Raw genomic sequence first — 26,031 nt, 5'->3', positions numbered from 1 at the left:
TGTGTGTGTGTGTGTGTGTGTGTGTTCATGTGTGTGTGTGTGTGTGTGTGTGTGTTCTGTCTGTGTGTTCGTATGTGTGTGTGTGTGTGTGTGTCTGTGTGTTCGTGTGTGTGTGTGTATGCGTGTGTGTTCGTGTGTGTTGTGTGTGTGTGTTCGTGTGTGTGTGTGTGTGTGTGTGTGTGTGTGTTTTATTTATTGTTTGTGTTTCTTGGTATGTGTCAGCTTGTATGTCTTTGATGACCCGATGTGTGTACGATTAGACGACAGGACCCAATTTCAAAAATATTCATAAGCCTAAGTTTTTACGTAAACGTAAATCTACGACTAAAGCACAATTCGTATTACTGTTAAATGTACAATAAATACAGTTTGAAGTATACATATTTAATTTTCGTTTGTCATTAAAAAGCAGCCTCGGTCGTGTCGTGGTTAAGCCATCGAACATAAGGCTGTTAAGTACCGGGTTCGCAGCCCGGTACCGGCTCCCACCCAGAGCGAGTTTTAACGACTCAATGGGTAGATGTAAGACCACTACACCCTCTTCTCTCTCACTATCCATTAACAACTAACAACTAACCCACTGTCTTGGACAGACAGCCCAGATAGCTCAGGTGTGTGTTCCCAGGACAACGTGATTGAACCTTAATTAGATATAAACATGAAAATAAGTTAAAATGAAAAACATGTCATTAAAATGCTCCATCTAACGTAATGATGTAGTTTTCTGCATGAAATAAATGCCAAACACGTATAAACGTATGGCCGGTATAACTGCTAGTCGCAGACGTAAACTTACGATGTTTAGTGAAATTGGCCCCAGACTGTCAAATGTCATATGAGAGTCTGGTAGACTCAGTTTAACACCCGATAGACTCAGTTTAACATCTGGTAAAGTCATATTAACATCTGGTAGACTCAGTTTAACGCCTGATAGACTCAGTTTAACATCTGGTAAAGTCAGGTTAACATCTGGTAGACTGTACATACCGATTAAGCCGGGTTCAGTGTGTTTAAATAAAGAACTCCACACTTTAATCATTTCTTCATAAATGCTCCATTAAGTTTAATTTTCATAAAAGCCAACTTACATTCCGATTATTGGATTAAGACGTATGTAGCACGTCTGGGGACTTGGCCTGTAAAACTACAAGGCAGAACAAATCTACAGCACAGTCGCAATCTGTTCAACCAGCTTTGAGTACTAATCCATCACTGGTCACTTCAGGGAAAAGGTATCAGGCAAAATGCAACAGACACTAACTAACAGATATTGGATATATATACTGCAGTTAACGTAAAGGGGTACTTCAGCGTGGCAATGCCGTTTGTGGTGAAAGTAATTATAATATCATGTTACACTGCTGCTAAGACAAAATCACTGTATTATTGATATGTGTTGTTGGTTTTACTGGTTTAAAATTATGGAAGTAATGGGTAGGCGTTTTCTTTTGCCACAGCGATATGCATTAGAAATAACCTGAATACAGTAAATCAAACATTTTTGGATGGTAATTTAATAAAGCACGAAAAGCAAAAAAGTAATAAAAAGAGTGGAATGTATTTTAATATGGTGTTAAATTCAGAAACCTACATGTGTTTACGTAAACTGATATATAATCCATCGATATATGTAACTGATTAGTTTGTTTGTGGCGGGATGTCGTAAAACATTCACTCATTCATAAATCCATTCACCCATCTACACACCCCATCCATCCATCCATCCATCCATCTACCTATCCACTAAACCATCTATCCAGCCATTAATCCATCCATCCATACATCCATCCACCCACCTATCCATCCATCAATTTACCCATCAATATTCCCATCAACCATATATCCTCCATCATTTCATTCATTCATTCATTCATTCATTCATTCATTCATTCATTACTTCATTCATTACTTCATTACTTCCTTTTATCATTTCATTGATTAGTTCGTTCATTATTTCATTGATTATGTCGCTTTTTATTTTTCTGTTGCTTTCTTTGCATGTACCACATGGCAGACATTGAGCCACCGTCTCCAATGATCCTCTCATTGCTGTGGCTAACTAAAGAGGGGCACTCGACAAGGAGATCTGCTTTCTGTGGCACTTTTATTAGCTTGTCATCGCAAATGGGCGATGATTGATGGCAGTTGGGCAATTAAAATCCGGGTACTGGTCAGGAGGCGCCCCTGACCGCCCCTCCAACCACCAGGAACAATGCCCTCTAGTGTGACAGGCGGCAATTACCACATCCGTTGTTATTCACTAGGCCTGTGTTCATTGTGGGGAGGTGAGAAAAATTGTCAAGATGTTTCACAACGGTTATTATTAGGGTTTTTTTTATTTAAATATCGTTACGGGCTGCCATGTTGACAAGTGAGGACCCTTGGCTGGATTTAGACATTAAGTATGGAGCAGAGAAAATAAACACACAGAAATTGTCACACCACCCACCTCTCTGTACACTGATTGAGGTGTACTAAGAATATGCAACTGGTGTTTTTCATTCATTCATTTATGCTTATTTTCGTAGTTATTCGAGCACGCTGTACTGGGCACACACACCTCCGCTATCTGTGCTAGCTGTCTAAGATAGTGGTTTAGTTGTTAGAGAGAGAGAGAGAGAGAGAGAGAGAGAGAGAGAGAGAGAGAGAGAGAGAGAGAGAGAGAGAGAGAGAGAGAGAGAGAGAGATGGGAGGAGGGGGAGAGAGAGACAGACAGAAAGAGTGAGAGAGACAGACAGAGATAGACAGAGAGAGATAGACACACAGAGGAAGAGACAGAGAGAGAGAGAGAGAGAGAGAGAGAGAGAGGGGGGGTAGCCGGTAATGGGATGTGAACCCACTATCTACCAGCCTTAACCACACCACCGAGACCAGTAACTGGCGTTTCCTATTTGATGTTACTTAAACGTTATAATATTATTGTTGGTACGTCTGGTGTTTCTTCTGTGTATAAGCTGGTGTTGTTGAATAAAAATGTTTTATTTAGATAAAGGACAGTTTAAACATAATATATTTTCCTGGAATTGATCAACAGGACAAATTATACACAAGTACCAAGGCATTTTCTATAACTAGTAACAGTGAACTCACGTTACTACATGTGTATTACATAATAAATATGTAAAACTTGTGATGAATTGTACCAGGACGAGTTGTTACATTTAAAGGAGTAAATAACTTGACACCGCCTGGGTTGTCATGCCACTACTTGAACAGATCAGGCCCTTATAAGGGCCCCTGTGGGAAACCTAGGGAGACATCTCCACACCAGTTAGGTCCATAACCGATCAAAATACGCCAAATTTCCTTCATTCAAACTGCGCACCTTTCTCCTTTGGCATTAATCCTACGGGATATTCAAAATTCCATAACACCCAAACCAACCCTCCGCATGCTACCGACCCCGGTCGGGCTGCTGGTGCTCTCTCGCACCTGCTAGTGCAGGTGGTCCCTCCCCCCCCCCCCCCAACCTTTTCCTGTCCTGGACGGAGGAGCCGGCCGAGGCCGACACCTGTACCCATGACAGGCGTGCGCTAAAACAGCTTGCTCTAAATGCGCACGTTAATCCCTATACCATACCATACCATTGACATCGCCAATAAACCCATTGCTCATCTCAGTAAAAATGGACACTATAAGTTTAGTTAATCTACAAACCTGTAACATACGGTGCAAACAGAGAGAAGCTAAAGTATGTGATGTTTAAACGGGGAAATACCGTCTTAAAATAACTAGAGCTTGTCTTGATAACCATTATTTCTCAGACGAACGTGCGTTTTTTAGAATTATGAAAAATGCATTCTGTGGTATTAGAAACACGAGAATGACCAGAAACACCTCATATGCACGGGCATGAATAATCAAAGCCATAAAATGTAAGTAATGCTTGATTTCAGTGATCAAAAACAGCTCTAATAGTGAAAAATATCTCGTGGTGTTTAAAAACTAGGGTCTGTCACTTTAAAATATTTTCCATTCACCAATACCATTGGCATTGAACTGGCGGGCATGTCGCCTCGAGAGCGTGACATTTCATCTACTGTTCAATATTAGCTATAAGTGGCCCTGTGGAGTCCTGTCTAAAATAAGGCCTCAACGTAGTCTAGTCACTAACCACAAGACCAACTACTAATTCGCTTTAACAGTATTTATTTCCGTGTTTGACATATGATTGGGACTGATCAGGTGATAAAGCCTATATTAAGAACTAATTTGATGCTCGTGCCAAAATACTGACGCAAATGACTTGAATCAGAATTAAGTAAGGTTAGGCCAAATGTTTTGTAATTCACTGCGAGGTATTTTAGAGTGAAAAACATTATTAATTTAGCTTTTAATACGATAGTCCAGCAAAAGGTTTACTTCCGATAAAATTCTGAATGTAATGTAATAGTCTTTGTTTTTTGTCAGTAAAATGTTGTAGCCTGTTTGGAAATATAAGTGTTTGTCACATTTTGTTTTTTTGTTTTGAGCCTCAACTATTTCTAATATTTTCTATCATTCATATTTGTAAGATACAGAGTGTTGTTTTTACTATATTAGATACCAACTTGTACCATTTAATATTTTGGGTCTCGCCAATTTCTACCATACTTCATTTCTTATTTGTATGATACAGGGTGTTGCCTTACTATATTAAACACCCACTTGTAAGATATAATATTTTTAAATTGATCTTTGTGTGGAAAAACTAAACTTGTGTCCTTTCTTTCCTCCTCCTTCTTTCCCTTTCTTTTTTCCCTCTTTTTGTTCATTTCATGGTCCCTTTTGACTCTCAGATCATTTTTGAAATATAATTATGGGTATGCGTGTACATAGTATAACAATTAATTAAATATGATTTCTATTAAATATGCATGCAACTACCATATACAGTAAAGTTCTTTTATAACGAACCGGAAGGGATCATGGCAGTTCGTTATAGCAGTAGTTCGTTGTACAGATTTGCATACGTTATTTATTAATGTATAGGGAGATAAAACGGGACTTTACCATCAGTTCGTTCTATGCAGTAGTTCGTTCTAAGCATGTTCGTTAAAAGTGTACTTTTATAAAAATGAAATGTCATAAAATCTTACAATTAGTTATATATGTTCACAAATTTATGTATTATAACTTTATTTTGTTATACATTGTAAGACAGTGATTCAAGGCACACCAACCTTGACATTGCCAATGATCTGGGGTAATCCCTGTTATTTATAAATAAAAAAATCGTTCAGCATACCAGCTGTCATCAATTTTATCAAAATTAGTAAATACTACATTCAGTTGTTCTTCTCCTTAAATGCTCAAAACATACCATACCCATGGTTATTTCGGAGATCAGGTCAGGCCAGATCATAGGTTTTAACGTGCACATATCTGTTGAAGCACACATCTGTCATGGGCGCAGGTGTCGACTTTCCACGGTTCCTCCGCCCAGGTAGGAAAAAGTTTGGAGTGGGAGAGGGGGTCGTCCGCGCTGGCATGTGCAAGGGAGCACAAGCAGCCCGACCAGGGTCGGTAGCGGGCGAGGTTTGCTGTTGGGTATTACTGAATTTGCAAATGTCCCGTAGGATTAAAGTCAAACAGAAAATGTTGCGTAATTTCTTGAAGGTAATTTTTACGCATAACTTGGAGATCATTCACAAAACAAGATATATCCTCATATTACAATATGTTTGGGTTTTTAGCACGAAAAACAGAACATAATGTTCTCTTCATTTTACATTAATTCTTTTATTATTATTTAAATGTATAATTTTCTATTAATCTAAATCGTAAATATAAAATTCAAGATAGGTTAAGTAGTGGTTGCCACAATATTCCATTTCCACCGTTTGCAATGAGCAGAATTATAGATTTCGCCATATTTTTCTCGTTGTGTATTACTCCCGATAACACATGTTGCTTCCATAAATCAAATGCCATGGTTGTTAAAGGGAAAAAGGAAGCAATGTTAACGATAACTCATATTAATTGCTTGTCATGCAAAGTTCACGCTTAATGGTCTGTTACAAGGAAAACATTAGTTTGTTTCATTTCAATCTCAAGACCGATGACTCCGCATGGGCGATCAACAGGCGATACGAGTTATTTTCTCTTTGTTGGTTAGTCACCTTGATTATTTCTGCCAAGTATCCTCATTAATCATACAAAGTTAATTTTCTCTCACTCTTTTGAAACGTTGAATGTTTGTGGATGTCCAAGAAAAGATAAAGCATTTATTTCAAGTCATTCTAACCATTAGCTTCATTCGTTTATTGTCAGTAATTTATTAAATTTGTTCTACTGCAAACACACAGAAATATATTTTTTTATAATTGTAATAATTATTTTCAATACATGCCACAAATTGTGTACAGCTAATATCAGAACAGGGAATACTGGGGGGGGGGGGGGGGGGGGGTAATAATGCATAATAATGCTCATGGATAAACCGATCTTCTCTATAATAAAGACAAAATATATCAAAATGAAAACTCTTTCTCTAGCTAGGCAATACTATTTTAGAGAAGTCCATGATTCATTTGCTTCCCTGTCATCTTACCAATTCCAGATGGTTCAGATGAATTGTGCCCTGTAATATGGTATGTTATCTCTGTCTAAAACAGTTACTTGCTTGAAGTAGTTATTCTTTACATCTAGTCATTTGAAATTTATTCCTGCTCCTCACAACTAAACTTTTTTCAAATTTTACCTAGAAACAAATAAAGTCTAATGTTCGTGAACAGATAAAATGTTCTGAATTATCAATAGGATGTGTTTCTAAAAGATACGGAAACGGAAACGGAAACGGCAGAAAAAACGAACACGAAAAAAATGCACGTTATCATTAAAATGTGTCGTTCAGCAAACCGCCACATGAAGACGCTGTGTTTGATCATCAGTAAACAGTAAGTCAGCCACGTACACAGGCTGAAACACAGAATATTCAGAAGAGGATTTGTAAAATATATTTGCTGAGTTTCACACTGAAGAATACAACGAAACTCATCTTCAAGCTCGTTAATGTCACACTGTATACATATTTGTGAAGTTTGAAATGTGTGAATCAGTATGATTACGATTTACGGATAAACACGATTTTCATTCATTATAGAAAGCTGTTATTCATTTAAGAATTGACGGACCAAATTTAAAATAACTTAAACGTTTATTATAAAATTCCATGAAAGGGTGTAAAACGCATTTTAATGTCTTCAATATTTAATTTATATGTATAAATTACCTATGTATATAGGTTTTGTCACATATGTTAGTAATTTATTTAAAAAAATTAATAAATCTGATATGGTAAAACCTTTGACAATATACCGTTATTGTACTTGTTGCGTAAATATAACACACAATCGTTCTATATATTTGTGATAATACGCTAATGTGGATATGAGTCGGCTTCCATAATATATAATTTTGTCCTAGCATGTGAAGTTTCTGTTTAATATTCGTTTAACAATTATTCCCATACTGAAGTATTTGATTATATCAGTTTTTAAAATACAAATTAGCGTTCGAAAAATAATAATTTGAAGAAGAATATACAAATGTTAGTATTTTTTACATTGTCACTTGTTTTATGATGACCAAAGGAAATCGCTTTAATTCGCTTTGAAATACAAATAAAGTAATTACAAGTTTTTCGTGAGACAAGTAAAACCTCCAGACATTAAAATTGCAACTAAGAGTGCTCGAGAAATGTGTATAATAACGCGAATATTAATTTAGTTTTGTTTAATTTATTTAAAATTAGTCAGTTTGAATCCGTGTTGTCAACATTTCAGACCCATTTTGAATGGGCATTTACCGAATTAATATTATCGTGAAAAACTAAATATTAATTCTTTTGCAGTTCTGTATGAGTGTGTGCATATCGTTTTAATATATATATATATACGTATAAACTTTATTTGTTTCCAGGTAAAATTTGAAAAAGTTTAGTTGTGAGGAGCCGGACTAAATTTTAAATGACTAGATGTAAAGAATAACTACTTCACATGGGCGGATGCAGGAAATATTTTTAGGGGGGGACCAAAAAAGAAGGGCACATTGACTCGTCAAAAGGGCACCTTACTACAAGTTTTGATATTTACAATTAATATGAATTCCTACAGTTCTACGTCATAATATACTAGCAATAATGAAGTAAATTGGCGTCACTCGCGTTAGAACCTCAATGGGGCCCCATTGAGACTCAATAACACAGACACATATCTGCAAGCTTGCGCATGTACACGAAAATCTTGATTTCATTTATCTACAATATAATTATTGTTTACTTAAAAAAAAAAAAATTCTACAAACAAAAAGGGCACTTGGACATTTTGAGGGCACTTGAACAATTTTTTGGGGGGACGCGTCCCCCTGGTCCCCCCCCCCCCTCTTGGATCCGCCCATGCTTCAAGCAAGTAACTGCTTTAGACAGATATAACATACCATATTACAGGGCACAATTCATCTGAACCATCTGGAATTGGTATATATTTAAATATTCGTGATAAAGTATTGGACTATACGTTTTTGTGATGTTCAGTATAGTTGTTTCTTTGTTGGTGTTAATAGTATCACGTCAATGGCGGATCCAGAAAATCCGCTGGGTGGGGGCAATGGCACACAAGGCGTAAGGCCAGACCTTTTATTAGTTGTTCCTCAGATTCTCCAACGTGAAAAAAATTAAGAAAATTAAATAAAAATATTAAGGGAGGAAGCGGGCCCCTGTGGCCCAATAGGATGCACCACTGCACGTCTTTATGAGTCCCAGTTCTGATGACCTTTGTCTCTCATATAGCTGGTTGTAATGTGGGTAATTTACAACTTTTAGTACATTACCTTCCAGCTAAAAAAGTAAATCATATTTTTAGGTATGGTGTGGGAGTGTTTGAGAAATATTAACTTTTAGTGCGTGAATTTCTGTCTTTGATCCCAACGGCTTACTTCATTTTTAAGAATTTTAAATGGCGATATTTGGCTTTAACATGTACTTGATGTAACAAAACATCAATGGTAATTCGACGTAACGCCGTGAACGCTGTTGAATACCTCATTAACCGTCCTAATAATGTTTTCGTTTGAACAATTTTCGTATTTTGCCCAAGATTACTAGACTCCGTGACGTATGAAAGTTACTAATGATGTATTTTACACTCTTATAACATGAATGATCCAATTACACACGACCGCCGATGTGATGGAAATAACGATATGGCTAATTATAACCCAGGGCGTCGGATTCCGGGAGTATGCTAATTAGCTACAGCCGACAACTCCAACGCGTTCAATTGTGGAACATAGAGTGACGTCCCTTCCGGCGGATGATTTTTCTGTGATGTTCTTTCAAAGATTACATCATGTGGAAAAGGGCACATTATTTTTCCAGATCTTAGTTTTAAAGTGAGTGGGAACGTCCGTGTAATGATCGTCGGGTGTTTTTTTCTCATACAATGTCGATGGGTTTCGTGTGTTTGCCTAAAGAGGGGATCACAGCGGGGTGCCGATAGATGTCGCTGCTGTGACCAATCGGCTAATGATGGAGCGCCATCTGGATTATCGCACGTTTCACGTTTCGGGTCTCACACCCCTCATTTACATCCCATTGACGAACAAGAAACCCGCACGCGTAGATCTCTTGAAATTACTTTTTAAAACAATTATATTAACAGCAGTTCTTTGTCATCGTATACAAAAGTATACCTTTTGCCCTCAGTAATCTTAACAGACTTTCTCAATTATCGTATAACTGGTGATTATAATGGAGTGTTGCTCGAAATAAAACCACAATAGACAAAAGATCGTCAAGCATTTCTAAATGAGATTAACATCTTTTATAGAGCGTCAAAAGTTAAAGTTTGTTTTGTTTAACGACACTGCTAGAGCACATTGATTTATTTCCACTGGCTATTGGATGTCAAATATTTGGTAATTTTGAAATATAGTCTTAGAGAGGAAGCCCGCTACATTTTCAATTAGTAGCAAGTGATCTTTTACATGCATCATCCTACACATACCACGGCCTGGTCGTGGTGTACTGACTGGAACAATTGGAGAGGGTTGGTCTGACGTCAGGGCGGAGTGTAGTTCAGTGGTTAGAGCGCTCGTCTGAGATCTAAAGGATCGATCGTCTCGGTTGACCCGTCAGGTTTTCACCCGTTCCAATTAAAGTTAAAGTTTGCTTTGAACACATTGATTTATTGATCAATCGCCATTGGATGTCAAACATTTAGTACTTTTTGACATATAGTCGATATATATTTCCATTATCAGCAAGATATATTTGATATGCACTTCCCACGGGACAGCACATACCACAGTATTTGATATACCAGTCGTGGCGCACTGGTTGTAACGAGAGAAAAAAATCAATCAGAGAATGGGTCCACCTTTGTAATTTGACCCCACGTCGCAAGCACCTCAGGTGAGCACACTACCGACTAAGACCGATCCCACCCCTAGATTCTGTTCCATTCTAACCGGCACCCCAAGATCGGCATATTAAAGGCCTTGGTATGTTATATCCTATCTATTGAAAAATGCACATACAAGATCTCTAACAGTAACTAACTAATAGTAACTGTTTAACTGTCATAGTAATTGTCTTACCATTAACTATTGCTACTAGACTGTCTAACAACTATTTTAGTAATAACTAATATAACTACCAGTAACTGTTTAACTACTAAGACGTTTTAGAAATTGTTTGCAACTGCTAGTAACTGTTGAATTGTTAGTAAATATGTGCCTGTTAGTAATTTTTTAATAAAGTTATAACTAGTCTACTGACTAAGTACTGTATTACCAACTCGTGTGCGCGCTTATCGTTGTGTTGGTATCGACAGGTAACAGAGCTCTATAAACCAGGGGTGGATCTAGGAATTTTTAGGGAAGGCACATGGACTAAATCGTGAAAGGGACAATACAATGACATTTTTCAAAGCCAGGAAAAAAAAGGAGACACTTTAATATATTTAGGGTGCTGATCTCCCCCCCCCCCCCCCACCACCACCACCACCCACCCACAATCCGCATCGGGTTATATTTATACCAAACAAATGAAAACGTGACGTTTAGATTGCGAGTGGAAACGTGTTCACAAGTGCATGTTAGCTGTTTAAGTGACAGTGATACCACGCTGAGTTTGTAATTAACCAACAACGGTTATATCTAGTTTTACATCAACGAAATGATCTGGAAAACGAAATTACTCGCTGAACTTAACATAATTTATTATTTATTATATGCAATGTTTTTTTAATATATTTATTTCATATATATCAATTGACATTATCCGAGCTCCATACAGGGCGAACTGGGGGTTATAGCGAATCTATAATAAAACAGGCACTTTGGATTATATGTTCGCTATTCCGAATGGAAACAATAATTGCAATGCAATTTGGTACCGTATTAATAATATTAAAAATTTAAACTTATTCATTAAATACTAATAAAATGTTGATTTTGAACATGGATGCAAGCCGTGGGTGAATGGGTTTTTAGCAGAATAATGCAGGGTCTGTTTGCAGAATGTTATTGTTGTTATGCTATGACGTTCGGCGTCCATCTGTCCGTCTTCTCCTATAGATTTGATTGAATGTTTTAATTTTTATTAAGTTTTTTTAATTAAATTGAAAATTTAAAAGTCTATCTGAGTTTTGATCAGATAGTTCTGAAACTTGGTAGTATGATTCTCTGAGGCAGTCTTCATAAACAAATAGAGAGATATTTTGAAACCTTTTAATTTGTTAATTATTTTATTAATTTAAACGTTAAATAGAAATTTAACATTGAAAATTTAAAAGTCTATCGTCTCCTAGAGTTTTGATATTACAGTTCTGAAACAGTATGATTCTCTAGGGCAGTATTCGCACACAGTTAGCGAGAGAATTTGGAAATTTTGAATATGTGAATTTTTTAAAAATGAAAAAAAAAAAATTAAATAGACATTTAACATTGAAATTTTGAAAGCATATCTTTTCCTAGAGTTTTGATAGGATAGTTATGAAAGTTAGTAGTATGATTCTTAGAGACAGTCTTCATAATCAAATAGAGAGAGATTTTTTAATTTTTTAATTTGTGAACTTGTTTTATTAAATTCAAAAATAATTAAACAGAAATTAACATTTCAAAGTATATTTTCTCCTAGAGTTTTGAACGAATAGTTCTGAATCGTGGTAGTATGATTCTCTGGGGCAGACTTCACAAATTAATATGTTTTAATTATTAAATTTTTATTAAATTTTAAAAATTTAAATACAAAATTAACATTAGGTGTTCTTTACCTACACAAACATACAAATATATATACGCAAATTAACACACATACACTTACACGAACGTAATATAAACATACACACATTTACTTGTATACATAAACAAAAACACATACACAGATACAGATACAGATACACATATACGCACATATACACATACACATACAGAAACACATACACTTACACAAAAACACATACTCACTTTCGCAAAAAAAAATTTTTAAATATATATCTCTCTCTCTCTCTCTCTCACTCACTCTCTCTCTCTCTCTCTCTCTCTCTCTCTATCTCTCACACACACACACACACAAACAAACAAACACAAGCACACACACAGAGAGAGAGAGAGAGAGAGAGAGAGAGAGAGAGAGAGAGAGAGAGAGAGAGAGAGAGAGAGAGAGAGAGAGAGAGAGAGAGAAAATCGCAGTTTCGCCGCTTTCTATTGGCACACAGTAATAAGTAGTTGGAATTCGATCGCTCAATAATTTCCACAAGCCGTTTGTTGCTTGATGTCACCTTTTCATGAAAACTCAGAATAAAATTAAATGTTAATGACTTGCTTTGGAAATGGACTCGTTAGTAAGAGCATAAAATTTCAGTCTTTCATTAAGTCTAATGCATGTACAACAAATGTACTTATGTGCACTTACGTGAACTGATGTATTATTCATCGAAGCTTTCTATTGGAGTACATTGGATTATCAGTGGCCATATCTATGGCGATTGTCTATGTAATTCTGCGATGCGTTCCAATGAAACTAAATTACTTTTAGAACCGTTTTCATAATCGTAGGTCGTTTTGACGTCAATACTATCAATTTTAATAAATACGTTACTAAACGTTTTTTTTGCGAATTTCTAATGCTCTGGTATTGACTGGCATGTTAGATGCCTTCAAAATTTTAAGCGCGTTATTTCAGTGAATGGCATAGTAAAATGCATGTTTTTAAAACTAGTTTTTGTGCTGATCAGAAATGAGTGACATGAGTGAAGAGTTGCGGTTTACAAACAGAAGGAAACAAATATTTTATTTAATGGCGCACTTAACACATGTCAGAAAGTATTCTGTAACAAAATAAAATTTTATCGAGAAGGCTACATGACTACCGTGCAAAACATCTAAATAGTTTGACCCCCCGGTCTAGAATCGATCTCCGTTGGTGAACCCGTTAGACTATTTCTCGTCCCAGTCAGTAATAACAGTAAAGTTTGTTTTACTGAACTAGAGCACATTGATTTGTTATCTTATCATCGGCTATTGGGCGTCAAACATATGGTCATTCTGACACTGTTTTTTAGATGAAACCCTCTGTCGCCACATAGGCTACTCTTTTACGACAGGCAGCAAGGGATCTTTTATTTGCGCTTCCCACAGGCAGGATAGCACAAACCATGGCCTTTGTTTAACCAGTTATGGATCACTGGTCGATGCAAGTGGATTACACCCACCCATTGAGCATTGCGGAGCACTCACTCAGGGTTTGGAGTCGGTATCTGGATTAAAAATCCCATTCCTCGACTGGGATCCGAACCCAGTACCTACCAGCCTGTAGACCGATGGCCTAACTACGACGCCACCGAGGCCGGTTAGTCTGACAAGACGATTTTCAGTTAGCCACCCTTATGCCAGAGCACTTCTTCGTTTTAAAAGTGTCCTGTTATGCAGTGACAGTATACCACGTTTACATGTGTTACCAATACTAACAATAGCACGTAATTTGAAACCAATGGGTTATTTAAACACTACAGAGGTCAACCTACTTGTAGCCGGCGTGTCTGGTGTCGTGGTTAACCCATCGGACATAAGGCTGGTATGTACAGGGTTCGCAGCTCGGTACCGAGAGCGAGTTTTAACGACTCGGTGGGTAGGTGTAAGACCACTACACCTCTCTTCACTCTCACTAACAACTAACAACTAACTCACTGTCTTGGACAGAAAGCCCAGATAGCTGAGATATGCGTGCCCAGGACAGCGTGCTTGAACCTTAATTGGATATAAGCACGAAAATGGTTAAAATAAATAAAATAACCTACTTGTAATCACTAAAGAAAGACTTCAAACGGTGTTTCAGAATGTTGTATTATTTTTAATGAAGAACTATTTCCTAAACCGGACTATAGTAAGCTGCCACAATTAGTAACGGCACGACAAATGGTGATACGGTGCCATTACGGTTTTGTATTCAGACACATGTTTAAGGACCATACATATAATTAAAGAGGAAACCCGCTGCCATCATTCAGTGGGCTACTCTTTTTAATTGAGTATGTAGGTAGACATTGGTTTAACGTGCTTACTTACATTCAGTTAATGTTCAAACACGCTCATTGACATAGCCAAGTTAGTGGTAGGTTATGGAAAAGTTGAAAAAACACTTAGTGAAAAACCAAATGTCAAGATAAAATGTTTAACAGGCCAAAATAGAATTGAGTGGACTGTTCAAACGAAAATGTATATAATTTGGAGCATTTTGGAAGAGCATTTCCAAAAAGAGAAAATAGAGATAATCAAGAACCTAATTCATTCTAAACTGTCGCAGCTTTATGATCTCGAGTTCGCTTTAGGATCGATCCCCGTCTGTAGCCCCATTGGGCTATTTCTCGTTCCAGCCAGTGCTCCACAGCTGGTGTAACAAAGGCACTATCCTGTCTGTGGGATGGTGCATATAAAAGATCCCTTGCTGCTAATCGAAAAGAGTAGGCCATGAAGTGGCGACAGCGGGTTTCCTTTCTCCATATAACCGTAATTAAAATGTGTTGAGTGCGTCGTTAAATAAAACATTTCCTTCCTTCCTTCCTTCTTTCCTTTACGATCTCGCAGCGCATTGTAAAACAACTTTTAAGGACGATGCGATGTTAAGGGAGCTTGGTAAATCACGTCCCTCGCTATTTAATAATGCGGGGGGAGGGGTAATTTTGACATAAAGTTTTAAAAGGTTAATAGGCTTTACTCTATATTGTACTCTCTGTCTCTGTCTGTCTGTCTGCCTGTCTGTCTGTCTGTCTGTCTGTCTGTCTCTCTCTCTCTCTCTCTCTCTCTCTCTCTCTCTCTCTCTCTCTCTCTCTCTCTCTCTCTCTCTCTCTCTCTCTCTCTCTCTCCCCACCCCTCTCTCACTCTTTATTCCTTTCGTTTCCTAATTTTAATGACATTACACAAAATGGAAGCTTATAGTTTTCAGTGATATGGTATTTCCTTTCATGTCTTTGGAGAGAGAAAATACATTTTTGAGAATTAATTCCCAATGCCATTATGCAGAATGTATTTCTATTATTTAGTTTATTTTCAATCTCCTTTATAGTCTTAGACACGTGATTCAAACACTTTGATTAATGTTTTCGTTTGCATCCTTAGTTATTTCAATCTGCGATTTGCTTTGCTCCACGTCGGTTGATCAAAGGCCACTAATTTCATGATCCGCAACTCTATTTAATGGAACTAAGCAAGGGAACTGTTTATGGTGCCAAGAAAAAAGAGAGTTTAAAAAAAAACTTCTGTAGCACGAAGCCCTACTGATCATTCATCTTAATTATGATTAAATCAGTTACGATTAAATGATATTACGAAGATAATCTATAAATTATATTTTAAACACACCTTTACCATCGAATATTATTTTAGGAAAGATTCCCTAAAAGAAAATCTTGAAGGTCTTTAATTAGCTGGAGAGATTCACCATTGCGTTTGTAGAGGGAGTGGTGGTGGGTGGTATATGGAAATGGGGGCTGGGGGGACGGCAATTCACGCTCTATGGCGTGGTAAAATATCTAATAAATCCAAAACGTTGTTAAGACGTCTGCACTCTGTAAGCGACAAACGAAAAGATTTACTGCCGTCTTCAGTCGATACTAAATCTTCTAAAGATACGAAAATTAATCAAACACCTAACAATCAGCCACTTTATGTGATTGCCTGACCTACAAGGTTAAACATCCAAAACCGAAACCTTTCAGAGGCTTATTGAACAAAAACATACACACACAGGGCCCGATAGGGCACTACCTTTTAATCAATCAACCGCATGTTTTCCCGCCGCGGAGAAATACTCGCGCAATGATTGATAACTACCGCCGCACGACCAGCCAAACAGGAAGAGCCTCCGCACAGTCGTATGAGCAGCCTGTCCACCATTAATTAAGAATAGTGGTAGCGACGAAATGAATCCCGCTGAGTGTGTTCAAACGAATATAATCCTTCACATGGTGTTGACGAAGATAGGTCTGGGCACGCGAAGTCAAAGAAGAGGCTGCTATTAGCTAAAAACAACTTGAAAGCCTTTCTAACAAAACCGGAAACGAGTTAATGTAATGATGTTTCTCAAGTGACAAATTTCCGAGCTGAATATTTAAAACTTTTTATGGACTGGAAGGGTTGACCTCTCTTTTTGTGTGTGTTTACGTATTAATTCAAAGTTATAAATAGCACAGGGATAAACTTTTATAGACAGATATGGCCGACCTCTGTGGTGCAGTGGTTAAGAAATCGAACTTGAGTTTGGTAGGTACTGAGTTCGCATCCGTGTGCACACTCCCATCCAGAGCGAGTTTTAATGATACAGTGGATATGTATATGGCCACTGCAGCGGACTTCGGTCTCACTAACCACTAACCCACTTTCGTGGGCCGACAGCCCATATAGCTGAGGTCTGAGTCCAGGAGAGCGTGCATGAAGCTCAATTGGATTTAAGGATTAAAATAAGCAAGAAATGAATGAATTAATAGATAATAGACAGATGTAGAGGATCCGAAGTACCAAATGTTTGACATCCAATAACCGATTATTAATAAATTGATGTGATCTAGTGGTGTCGCTAAACAAAACGAGCTTTCACTTCTAGTCATGGTGTAAAATCAATCTCTCTCTATCTCTCTCTCTCTCTCTCTCTATCTCTATCTCTCTATCTCTATCTCTCTATCTCTCTATCTCTCTCTCTCTCTCTCTCTCTCTGTCTCTCTCTCTCTGTATGTATGTATTGATGTATGAATATCTATATATTGTATGTATGTCGAGGTTGACTATTACATACATAGATATTAACGCACTGGCGCAGGGGATAATTAAATCCTTTCTGGCCTCAAAAATTGTCCCATGCCGTTGCTGGGACTCGAACCTGTGGCACCGATTCGCCCGCAAATTGCAAGACTAACCACGATACGCTCTGAGCTATCGAAGCTTCCATAAAAAGGAAGTTTCTTTAACTCAACCATATGCATGGGGCCTGCAATCTACGCGGTCGATTCCGCTTACGTGCATGAAACAGTGGGCAGACCTGGCACTGGCTAGTATGTATTGATGTATGAATATCTATATATTGTATGTATGTCGAGGTTGACTATTACATACATAGATATTAACGCACTGGCGCAGGGAATAATTAAATCCTTTCTGGCCTCAAAAATTGTCCCATGCCGTTGCTGGGACTCGAACCTGTGGCACCGATTCGCCCGCAAATTGCAAGACTAACCACGATACGCTCTGAGCTATCGAATGTATGTATGTATGTATGCATGTATGACAAATTCATTCCATGTATCTTTCAATTAATTTATAAACAGCCGACTAAAACTGTACGGCTGATACCGTGTAATTAGGTAGGTTTGTCGCAGCTGCTAGATTCATTGTTAGCTATGAATATGATTAGCCGTGTTCAACAACTCCGTATGACGAACTCGTAATATCGGGGCTTAAAACATATCCGGTTTACCACAGATGTTGGTGGAAATTATTAATGCTAAATTACAAAATACCTTCTGTGACTGCAAATTGATTTCCGTGTTATTTCACCTCGTAGAGCCAAACATTGCCCACAGCGATACGTCGGTTGTAAATCATACTAGAGGTTATAGCCATGGCGATAGTTGCGCTGAATTCGTAATGCCGGATGTTATTATGATATGCAGTAATCAATTTGCCATTGATATGTGCATAAATATATCCCACTGAGTGGAATGGAAATATACCCTAATAAAAGAAAGGGAATATAACCTACTAAAGCAAGGAAAAATATATCCCAATATATGAAAGTAAATAAATACCTCTCAAAGAAGCGAAATCTACCCCACTAAAGACTCATAAAGACTGGTTGTGGTGCGTTCGTGCTGTCCAAAGGAAATATTTTATTTAACGACGCACTCAACACATTTTATTTACGGTTAAATGGCGTCAGACATATGGTTAAGGACCACACATATATTGAGAGAGGAAACCCGCTATCGCCATTTCATGGGCTACTCTTTTCGATTAGCAGCAAGGGATCTTTTATATGCACCATCCCACAGACAAGGTAGTACATGCCGCTGCCTTTGATATACCAGTCGTGGTGCACTGGCTGGAACGAGAAATACCCCAATGGGCCCACCGACGGGGATCGATCCCGTCGTGCGGTCCAGACCCAAAAAGAAATCGAAATACATTAGTTTCAATGAGAACATCTAGACTGGATGTGTGCGAATAGTGCGTCTATGAAACGCACGCGGTCAGCCACAAAGAAATATTGGTATATGGTGTATAGGCCCAATACGCAATGCGCAGACGTAACGGTCGGACCGCACGCATGCGTCGCATCCATTCTTTACGAATCTTAAAAGAACAAACATCAAGCACCACACAAGCGGTTCTTCAGGGTTGGGTATATTACACTACATGGCCAGGAGTGTGAGAGGAAGTCCACGGAGCAACAACGGCGCTTTACTAGTATAGACAGGATGGTACATACCAGTGTTTGATATACGATTCGTGGTGGTTTTGTTAGAATTGGAAAAAACCAGTCGATTTACTGAGGCTATTCACGATCTTGTGACACGATTGGTTCAGGGTCTGGCGCTATACGACCTTGTTTTGGTTGTTTATTGGTAGGTTTTTTTCACAGGGGTCGGGTTGAGGGTTTTTGGGAGGTGTTAATGGGTTTGTTTGGGGGTGTCTGCTTTTTATTTTGTGGGAGTTCTTTTTTGGCGGGGGGGGGGGGGCGAGGGGGTTGTTCTTCAAATAAGAGTAGGTGGTTCAAGTAATTTGTTTGAGGCGTGTCTGTCTGTTTTTTATTTTGTGTTGTTGTTGTTGTTTTCGTCAAATAGAAGTAGGTGGTGCAAGTAATTTGTTTTAATAACCCTTTCTGCTTCTTCGAAGAGAAACGGTAATAACAAAATAACAAAAGACGAATTAACACTGTACATTTATTTACATTCACCTTAAGATGGCCATTAAAACATAGCGGTTCACGTACGTTCCGAGTCATAAAATGTGAAACGTACGTTCTGAGTCATAAAATGTGAAACGTACGTTCCGAGTCATTAACTGTATAACGTACGTTCTGAGTCATAAACTGCAAAACATAATCTGAACATAATTATTAACTGTGAAGTCTGATGCTTTCCTAGTTATCAATTGAACAAAAACCCTAAACCGTTCCTGGTCCTTAAATGTAAAACATATAGTTGTACGTAATTCCCAAACTATTTCTACTCATTAAATGTAAAACCCAATTCTTTCAGTTATTAACTGTAAAAACATAATACTATAGTTGTACGTTGTCTCAAATCACCACATTCGCCCTATTAAAGGCGCAGACCCTAGTTTTAACCCGTAAAAATGGACACTAAGTTTGGTTGAGTTACAAACCTGTAACGCATTTGGATAACGTTACAAGAGAGTGAAACAAGAGTCTGTGACATTGAAACATCATTAAAAATAGAATAAAACTCGACTCCATAACTGTTATTTCTCAGATGCACGTGCGTTTTTAAAAATAAGAAAAAATGCATTTTGTAGTATTAGAAATACCAGGATGACCAGAAACACTTCGGTTGTACGGAAATGGATAATCTAAACAATCCAATATAAGTAATGTTTGATTTCAGTGATCATAAACGGTTCTGATAATGGAAACATACGCCTTAGTGTTTGAAAACTAGGGTCTGTCCGTTCAAAGGTACAATTTAGTTTCATGTTCGTCTCTAGTTTGGGGACTAGTTAAAGCCTATTTCATTTTGTTTTCTTTCCAAGTGACTAACTGTCAATATATTTCGTCGTTAATAATGAACATCAATTTTGTCACTAGCCAGTAACCATGAAACACGCATACTATTTGACCAAAGCACACGAAACCCACCTCACGAGATGTGCGACTGAAAACACTTCAGAATATATAACATACAAACATGAACAAAAGTAACTCACAAGCCAAAACACTGCAGTGATCATCAAACTCACAGTTGCTTCTACAACATTATCGACAGTTAGGATAAATAGGAGTTACAAACAAATCTAGTAGAGACTGATATTTTTAATGTGTCATTTAAATAGTTCTGTTGTTGAACAATTATTTGTCAGTGGTAAAGCTGTATTCCCTCCTTTAAAATTCGACATACATCAAACATTTTGTTAACCTGTTTAATACTATGTGTTAATGATCAAACTATGTCTTCAGAAACATACTTGCTATTCTTGCACCATAATACTATATTATTATAATGGGCATGTTGTCTCATTGCCCGTTAGTGAAATAAATACTGAATAATCAAGAATCATTGCTTTGTTTTATATGTTGCACAATTCGACACGGCCTTCGTTCTTAACAGTCCTTTACTTCTCTACAAGAGGTATTTTATATCCCTGCTTTTTTGTTATGCTAGTGTCAAGACTATCAACTGTCACAACGGAGTTGGTCAACTCTCCGATCTCACGACTTCTACGACTGTTCAGTTGTTAGTCAGCAGTCTCATCGTAAACAACTCCTACAGCCGATTAGTTGAATCTGAGCACACCCGCTGTAAGTTTGGCGTGGAGGAAATTACACTACAACTGTTGAATTGGTCAACTTAGTCATAACAGTTGGTCGTCTGAGATTAGTGTCAGTGCGATTTTACAGTACAGTGCTGCTCCTTACTCTGGGGAATACAAACTACATATTACGCCATCCGCGAAAGAAACTTTTACGCATCCAACAATAAAATAACTGTCTCCCTAACCCCACTTGTCAAGAATATCTGCCGCTGTTAAAGTCAGTATCCTCAGTGTGTTGCATTGTAAAATGTTTTTGACAAATAAAACGTTGTAACGACAAGTACTGCATATTAACTATAGTTTCTTGTTTGGAATACCAGTGTCTGTATATTCCACTTTGATCGTCCTAATATTTGTAAGAAGCCAAAATGGATTTGGTCTTCCCATAATTTCGTACGTATGAAAACAAAATACATACGGAACTAAATGGAAGTTACTGTTAAGATTTGTTTTCTTTAACGACACTAGAGCACACTGATTTATTAATCATTGGATGTCAAACATTTGGTAATTCTGACATACAGTCTTAGAGAGGAAACCCGCTACATTTTCCCACTAGTAGCAAGGAATCTTTTATATGCACCATCCCACAGAGGATAGCACATACCACGGCCTTTGATATACTAGTCAACGTGCACTGGCTGAAACAAACAATAGCCCAAATGGCCCACCGACGGGGATCGATCCCAAACCGATGGACGTTTGACCTAGTGTAAACACCAGGACGATCAGAAACACGTTTACTATACAACGAGTAATATTTTATTTAAAACAAATATATTTAATATCTATTTACAGTTGTTAAATAGTTTCTGTTGGTCGACATCATCTTAACAATCGCAGAAGACTCAGGACAGTCCCTTTAAAATACTCTGAACACGTACAACGTGCAATCAACTCCACATTAAAAACTCTTTCCCCTCCAACGACTACATTAATACTGCTTTTCTGTACATCTTTACCAAAGTAAATAATTTATTACTTCATTGTTGTTCCATCGCAACAAAATATAACGTACTTGTAACATATCCGCCCCCATTCTTTGTTAGTGAAGTCAAGCAGTTGTACCCACGACAAGTGTGCTTGAACAGTTATCTGATGGAAGCAGGCCAAATATTACCCACATTCACCCACACAATCCGATCTCTCTCCCCCCCCCCCCCCCACCAGCATCCACACAATCCTTTCCCATCTCCCTTCCTCCACACTGTATCCTCTAGAACAAAGAAAGTAAAGTTTTGTTTTGTTTAACGACACCACTGGAGCATCTAGAACACAGAATGCACTCGACTAGTTTTAAGGCTCAGAAAACTGCGTGTTAGTAAACACTCGGTTGATTCCATTCATTAAAACAAAAGTAGAAACCTGGCGATTTTGAGATTGAATTCACGGTTGTTAGTCCCTCAGACGGCCACAACACCGTGGTGTTAGTTTTAACCAACAATAACAACATCATCAATATTTCCATTACAGGCCTATTATGATATCGACTAGTACTTTACTCATTGTGGCCTGCTCATAATTAATTAATCATTAACAAGCTGAAATTTGATCCATCAAGACCAAGAGACCTACGCCAACTGCGACCTGGCAAAACTAATTACTAGTATATTCCAATTTACATAATTATATTGCTTCAAAGCAGAGTCGGAGATAACAAGTTTTCTCGTAGGCAGGGTGGGAGATGGGGTGGGGTGGGGAGTTAAAGTTCGTCATATTGATGAGTCACAAACGACAAATACCAAGAGACTTTTAAAGTTGATTGTCATTACTGATGGCAAAAAGAGTTGCAATAATGCAAGCCTAATTCACAAAGGTCTCTTAGGCTCTGCTAGACAACAAATCATCATATTTGCAAGTCTTTTAGCATTGCACTGCGAGATCGCAAAGTTGCGAGAGTTTAGTGAATTACGCCCTAGATTTCGATTCCCGCCAAGTGATTGTCAAAGTAGCTTTTATCGGATTCTAGATGGGAGAAGTACATTTTCTCAAAGCCTTTTACGTTACATTCCTAACCATTGATAAAACAAAACTAAAAGCATTTCAGAAGAACCTATCTTCGGTTTTTGTTGCCAGATCCGCTTTCTTACATATCTTAACAATCAAAGGTTTTTAACCAAATATTTTCACAGCGATATATTCATTTGTAAGATGCATACTACAGAATTCTGCTCAAAGAAACCTTTGTTGTTTATTATTAAATACAATAAGAAAAAATTTCTGCACAACTTAAATTTAAAAAACCCCAAGTTACTTCTTATTCTTATTGCAGTTAGGGAGATACAAAACTAATACTATAAACCAGAATTTCTTGGAATTAAATGTTTCGCCTACCATAATCATAACCATAAACATGTTCCGTGTCGCTGACAGTTACAATCATAGATTTTCAAGCCAATGCATCTTTAAAACATTTTTAACAAAATAAAGTTTAAGAAACAGTCAGTTTGACAAATTCAAATACGCACAGAACTATCAGTTTTATTGTTTTATTACTACATAAGTATATATATATATATATATATATATATATATATATATATATATATATATATATATATATATATGTATGTATGTGTGTGTGTGTGTGTGTGTGTGTGTGTATGTGTGTGTATGTGTGTATGTGTGTGTGTGTGTATGTGTGTGTGTGTGTGTGTGTATGTGTGTGTGTGTGCGCGTGTATATATATATATATATATATATATATATATATATATATATATATATATCTGGCTTTTTTATATGAGACTGTATGCTTAAAATGTATGTTACAAATGCATTGTTCTGAAACATAATTATAAATTCTTTAAACTAAAAGCAGTTACTGAGTCTGATAAAATTCATATTACAGTAGTATACACTACAATTCGGTATAGAAGAAAAACGTGTGGACTTGACAAACGGCGTAAACATTACATATACTAGTATTCATGTAATGACAAATATATAAAAATTCAATAAAGTCAGTAGATGATGAGTTTGACTGCGACATGATACATAACATCTTGTTTACAACTCACGAGCCAATGATAATCTTTAAAACAGGAACTTCTAGGAAGTTAACAATAATAATAAATCATAATATTCAAAACTTTTGTTTTTCCATTAATAACAAAATGCATAGAAATATATAACGTATTTTACGTTAATCTAAGCTACTCACTTCTGATTTTAAAGAACAGTTTGAACAGATATAATAGACATCCTTCCGAATTCAAATGTAAAAATGGAAGTGAGGAGAGGAAGATACTTTTATTTCCGCTTCATTATTACAACATAGGCGCTGCTATTGAAATATGGTATACAAATTTGTTTCCTTCAACCACTGTGAAATGTATTCTATATATTGAAAAAAAAGACAGTCATGGGCCTTTTTTAATGTTATAAACATGACAAAACAAATATAGCTCACCACGTTTTACGTTCTTACAATACATTGCATTTTTTTTATCTTAATAACATTTTAAATATAGATTAATAAAACTAAAAGAAATAACAGACAAGATATTTTCAAAAACAATCTTCAAATACTGCAAAAAAACGTTTTTTTAAATACACCCATAATAACACGGTCTAGAGCCTCTTTGCAAACTGTATAACCAGTCGTATGACACGACATTTGTTACGATTACACCGACAATAATATAATTATAAAGCGTCCTTGTTGTAGCAGACGACAATTGTGTCCCACGATCGCACTGTTTCGTCTTCACTAGATTTCAAGACTTATGTTTTATAATCCATAGCTGACGAACAAACACTAGGAAAGAGCGCACACAGTGGAAGTGTTGTCTGTCTCATACGGGTTGTGTTAAAGCCTCGCTAATAACTCTCTCTTACCGCTCTAAGTCTTACGGCGAAGAGATCTATAATTCATCCGCGTCCGTCCTCGTCATGCACTGCCAGATTGCCTGTTTGCACATCTCCGACGTTTGGCCAACAAATCACGCAGAAGACAATGCTCGGTACCAAACGACAATCAACATTCTTCCCGCCACTTCCGCTCTATATTATCCAGCGGGTGACGGTGTCATGTCGGTTGACTCTTGGCAAATATTATTGACGACCAATTCTCCAAAACAATGTTAGATGCTGTTGTGTGGTTGAGACCTATAGGCAGAGAAGGAAGAAGCGAGCCCCGAGACACAGACAAGACTAGATCAGTAGAGAGATCTGTAGAGGGAACAGTGAGTCGGCATGAAGGCAAAGTGTGAATCGTATGTGTCGCAGACGTGGCAAGTCTCTCTCTTTCTCTTTCGTGTGGCGGGAATCCGCGGGAAGATAGATCTACAAGTCACGCAATCAACAAACGGAGTTATGGAACGTCACTGTGTGTATCAGGACACCTATAAAAAACAAAACAAACACACCAATATTAAAAACAATATAAATATAGACTAATATATAAATAAATAAAATATATGAGTAATAATCATTGTTTTGATTATGTGTTGTATGATGTTTAAGAAGGCCACGAAAGTATTGTATTGATAGTAACAAGTTGGGTATGAATTAACCCATACCGTATTAGGCTATTGTAAATTAGTACTAGATTTTCATCTTCTCTTATTATTATTAAATGGAGACAGATACTTTTTGCTCTTTTATATTTCAAAGTACCCACCCACCCCAACAAAGTAAAAAATAAATATATAATAAATAAATAAATAATTGTCAATAAAACTAAAACGGGGCGGGCCTTTATGTTCGGGTCTGGCGGGGGTGAAAATCTTGTTTGTTCTAACTTTACTGGAAATATACTGTGGTTCTTTCCCATAACAACTGAATTATCCACTTCTTTGTTTGCAGGTCTATAACAAGCGAGTCTGGCCATAATGAAAAATCTAAAGCATTCTAAAATCTGCCAGTGGTAAAGCGTTCGCTTGATGCGCCGTCGGTTTGGGATCGATCCCCGTCATTGGGCCCACTGAGCTATTTCTCGCTCCAGCCAGTGCTCCACGACTGGTCCATCAAAGGCCGTGCTATGTAATATCCTGTCTATAGGAT

At 37.3% G+C, this 26,031-nt stretch overlaps 1 protein-coding gene across 1 annotated transcript in view; it reads right to left on the bottom strand.

Annotated features, from left to right (window-relative positions):
- Window positions 1-24,257: 24,257 nt before the first annotated feature.
- Window positions 24,258-26,031, bottom strand: part of LOC121384151 (LIM domain transcription factor LMO4.1-like) — a 49,961-nt gene continuing 48,187 nt past the window's right edge. Inside the window, exon 4 of the mRNA XM_041514405.1 lies at window positions 24,258-25,370. Within this exon, the coding sequence (XP_041370339.1) occupies window positions 25,362-25,370 (9 nt within the window). The 3' untranslated portion in view covers window positions 24,258-25,361. The remainder of the gene's footprint in view (window positions 25,371-26,031) is intronic.

Source organism: Gigantopelta aegis, chromosome 10 (genome assembly GCF_016097555.1).
Source record: "Gigantopelta aegis isolate Gae_Host chromosome 10, Gae_host_genome, whole genome shotgun sequence".
NCBI lineage: Eukaryota > Metazoa > Mollusca > Gastropoda > Neomphalida > Peltospiridae > Gigantopelta > Gigantopelta aegis.
Note: the sequence above shows the minus strand (reverse complement) of the source record. Positions and strands in the feature narration are given on the sequence as shown.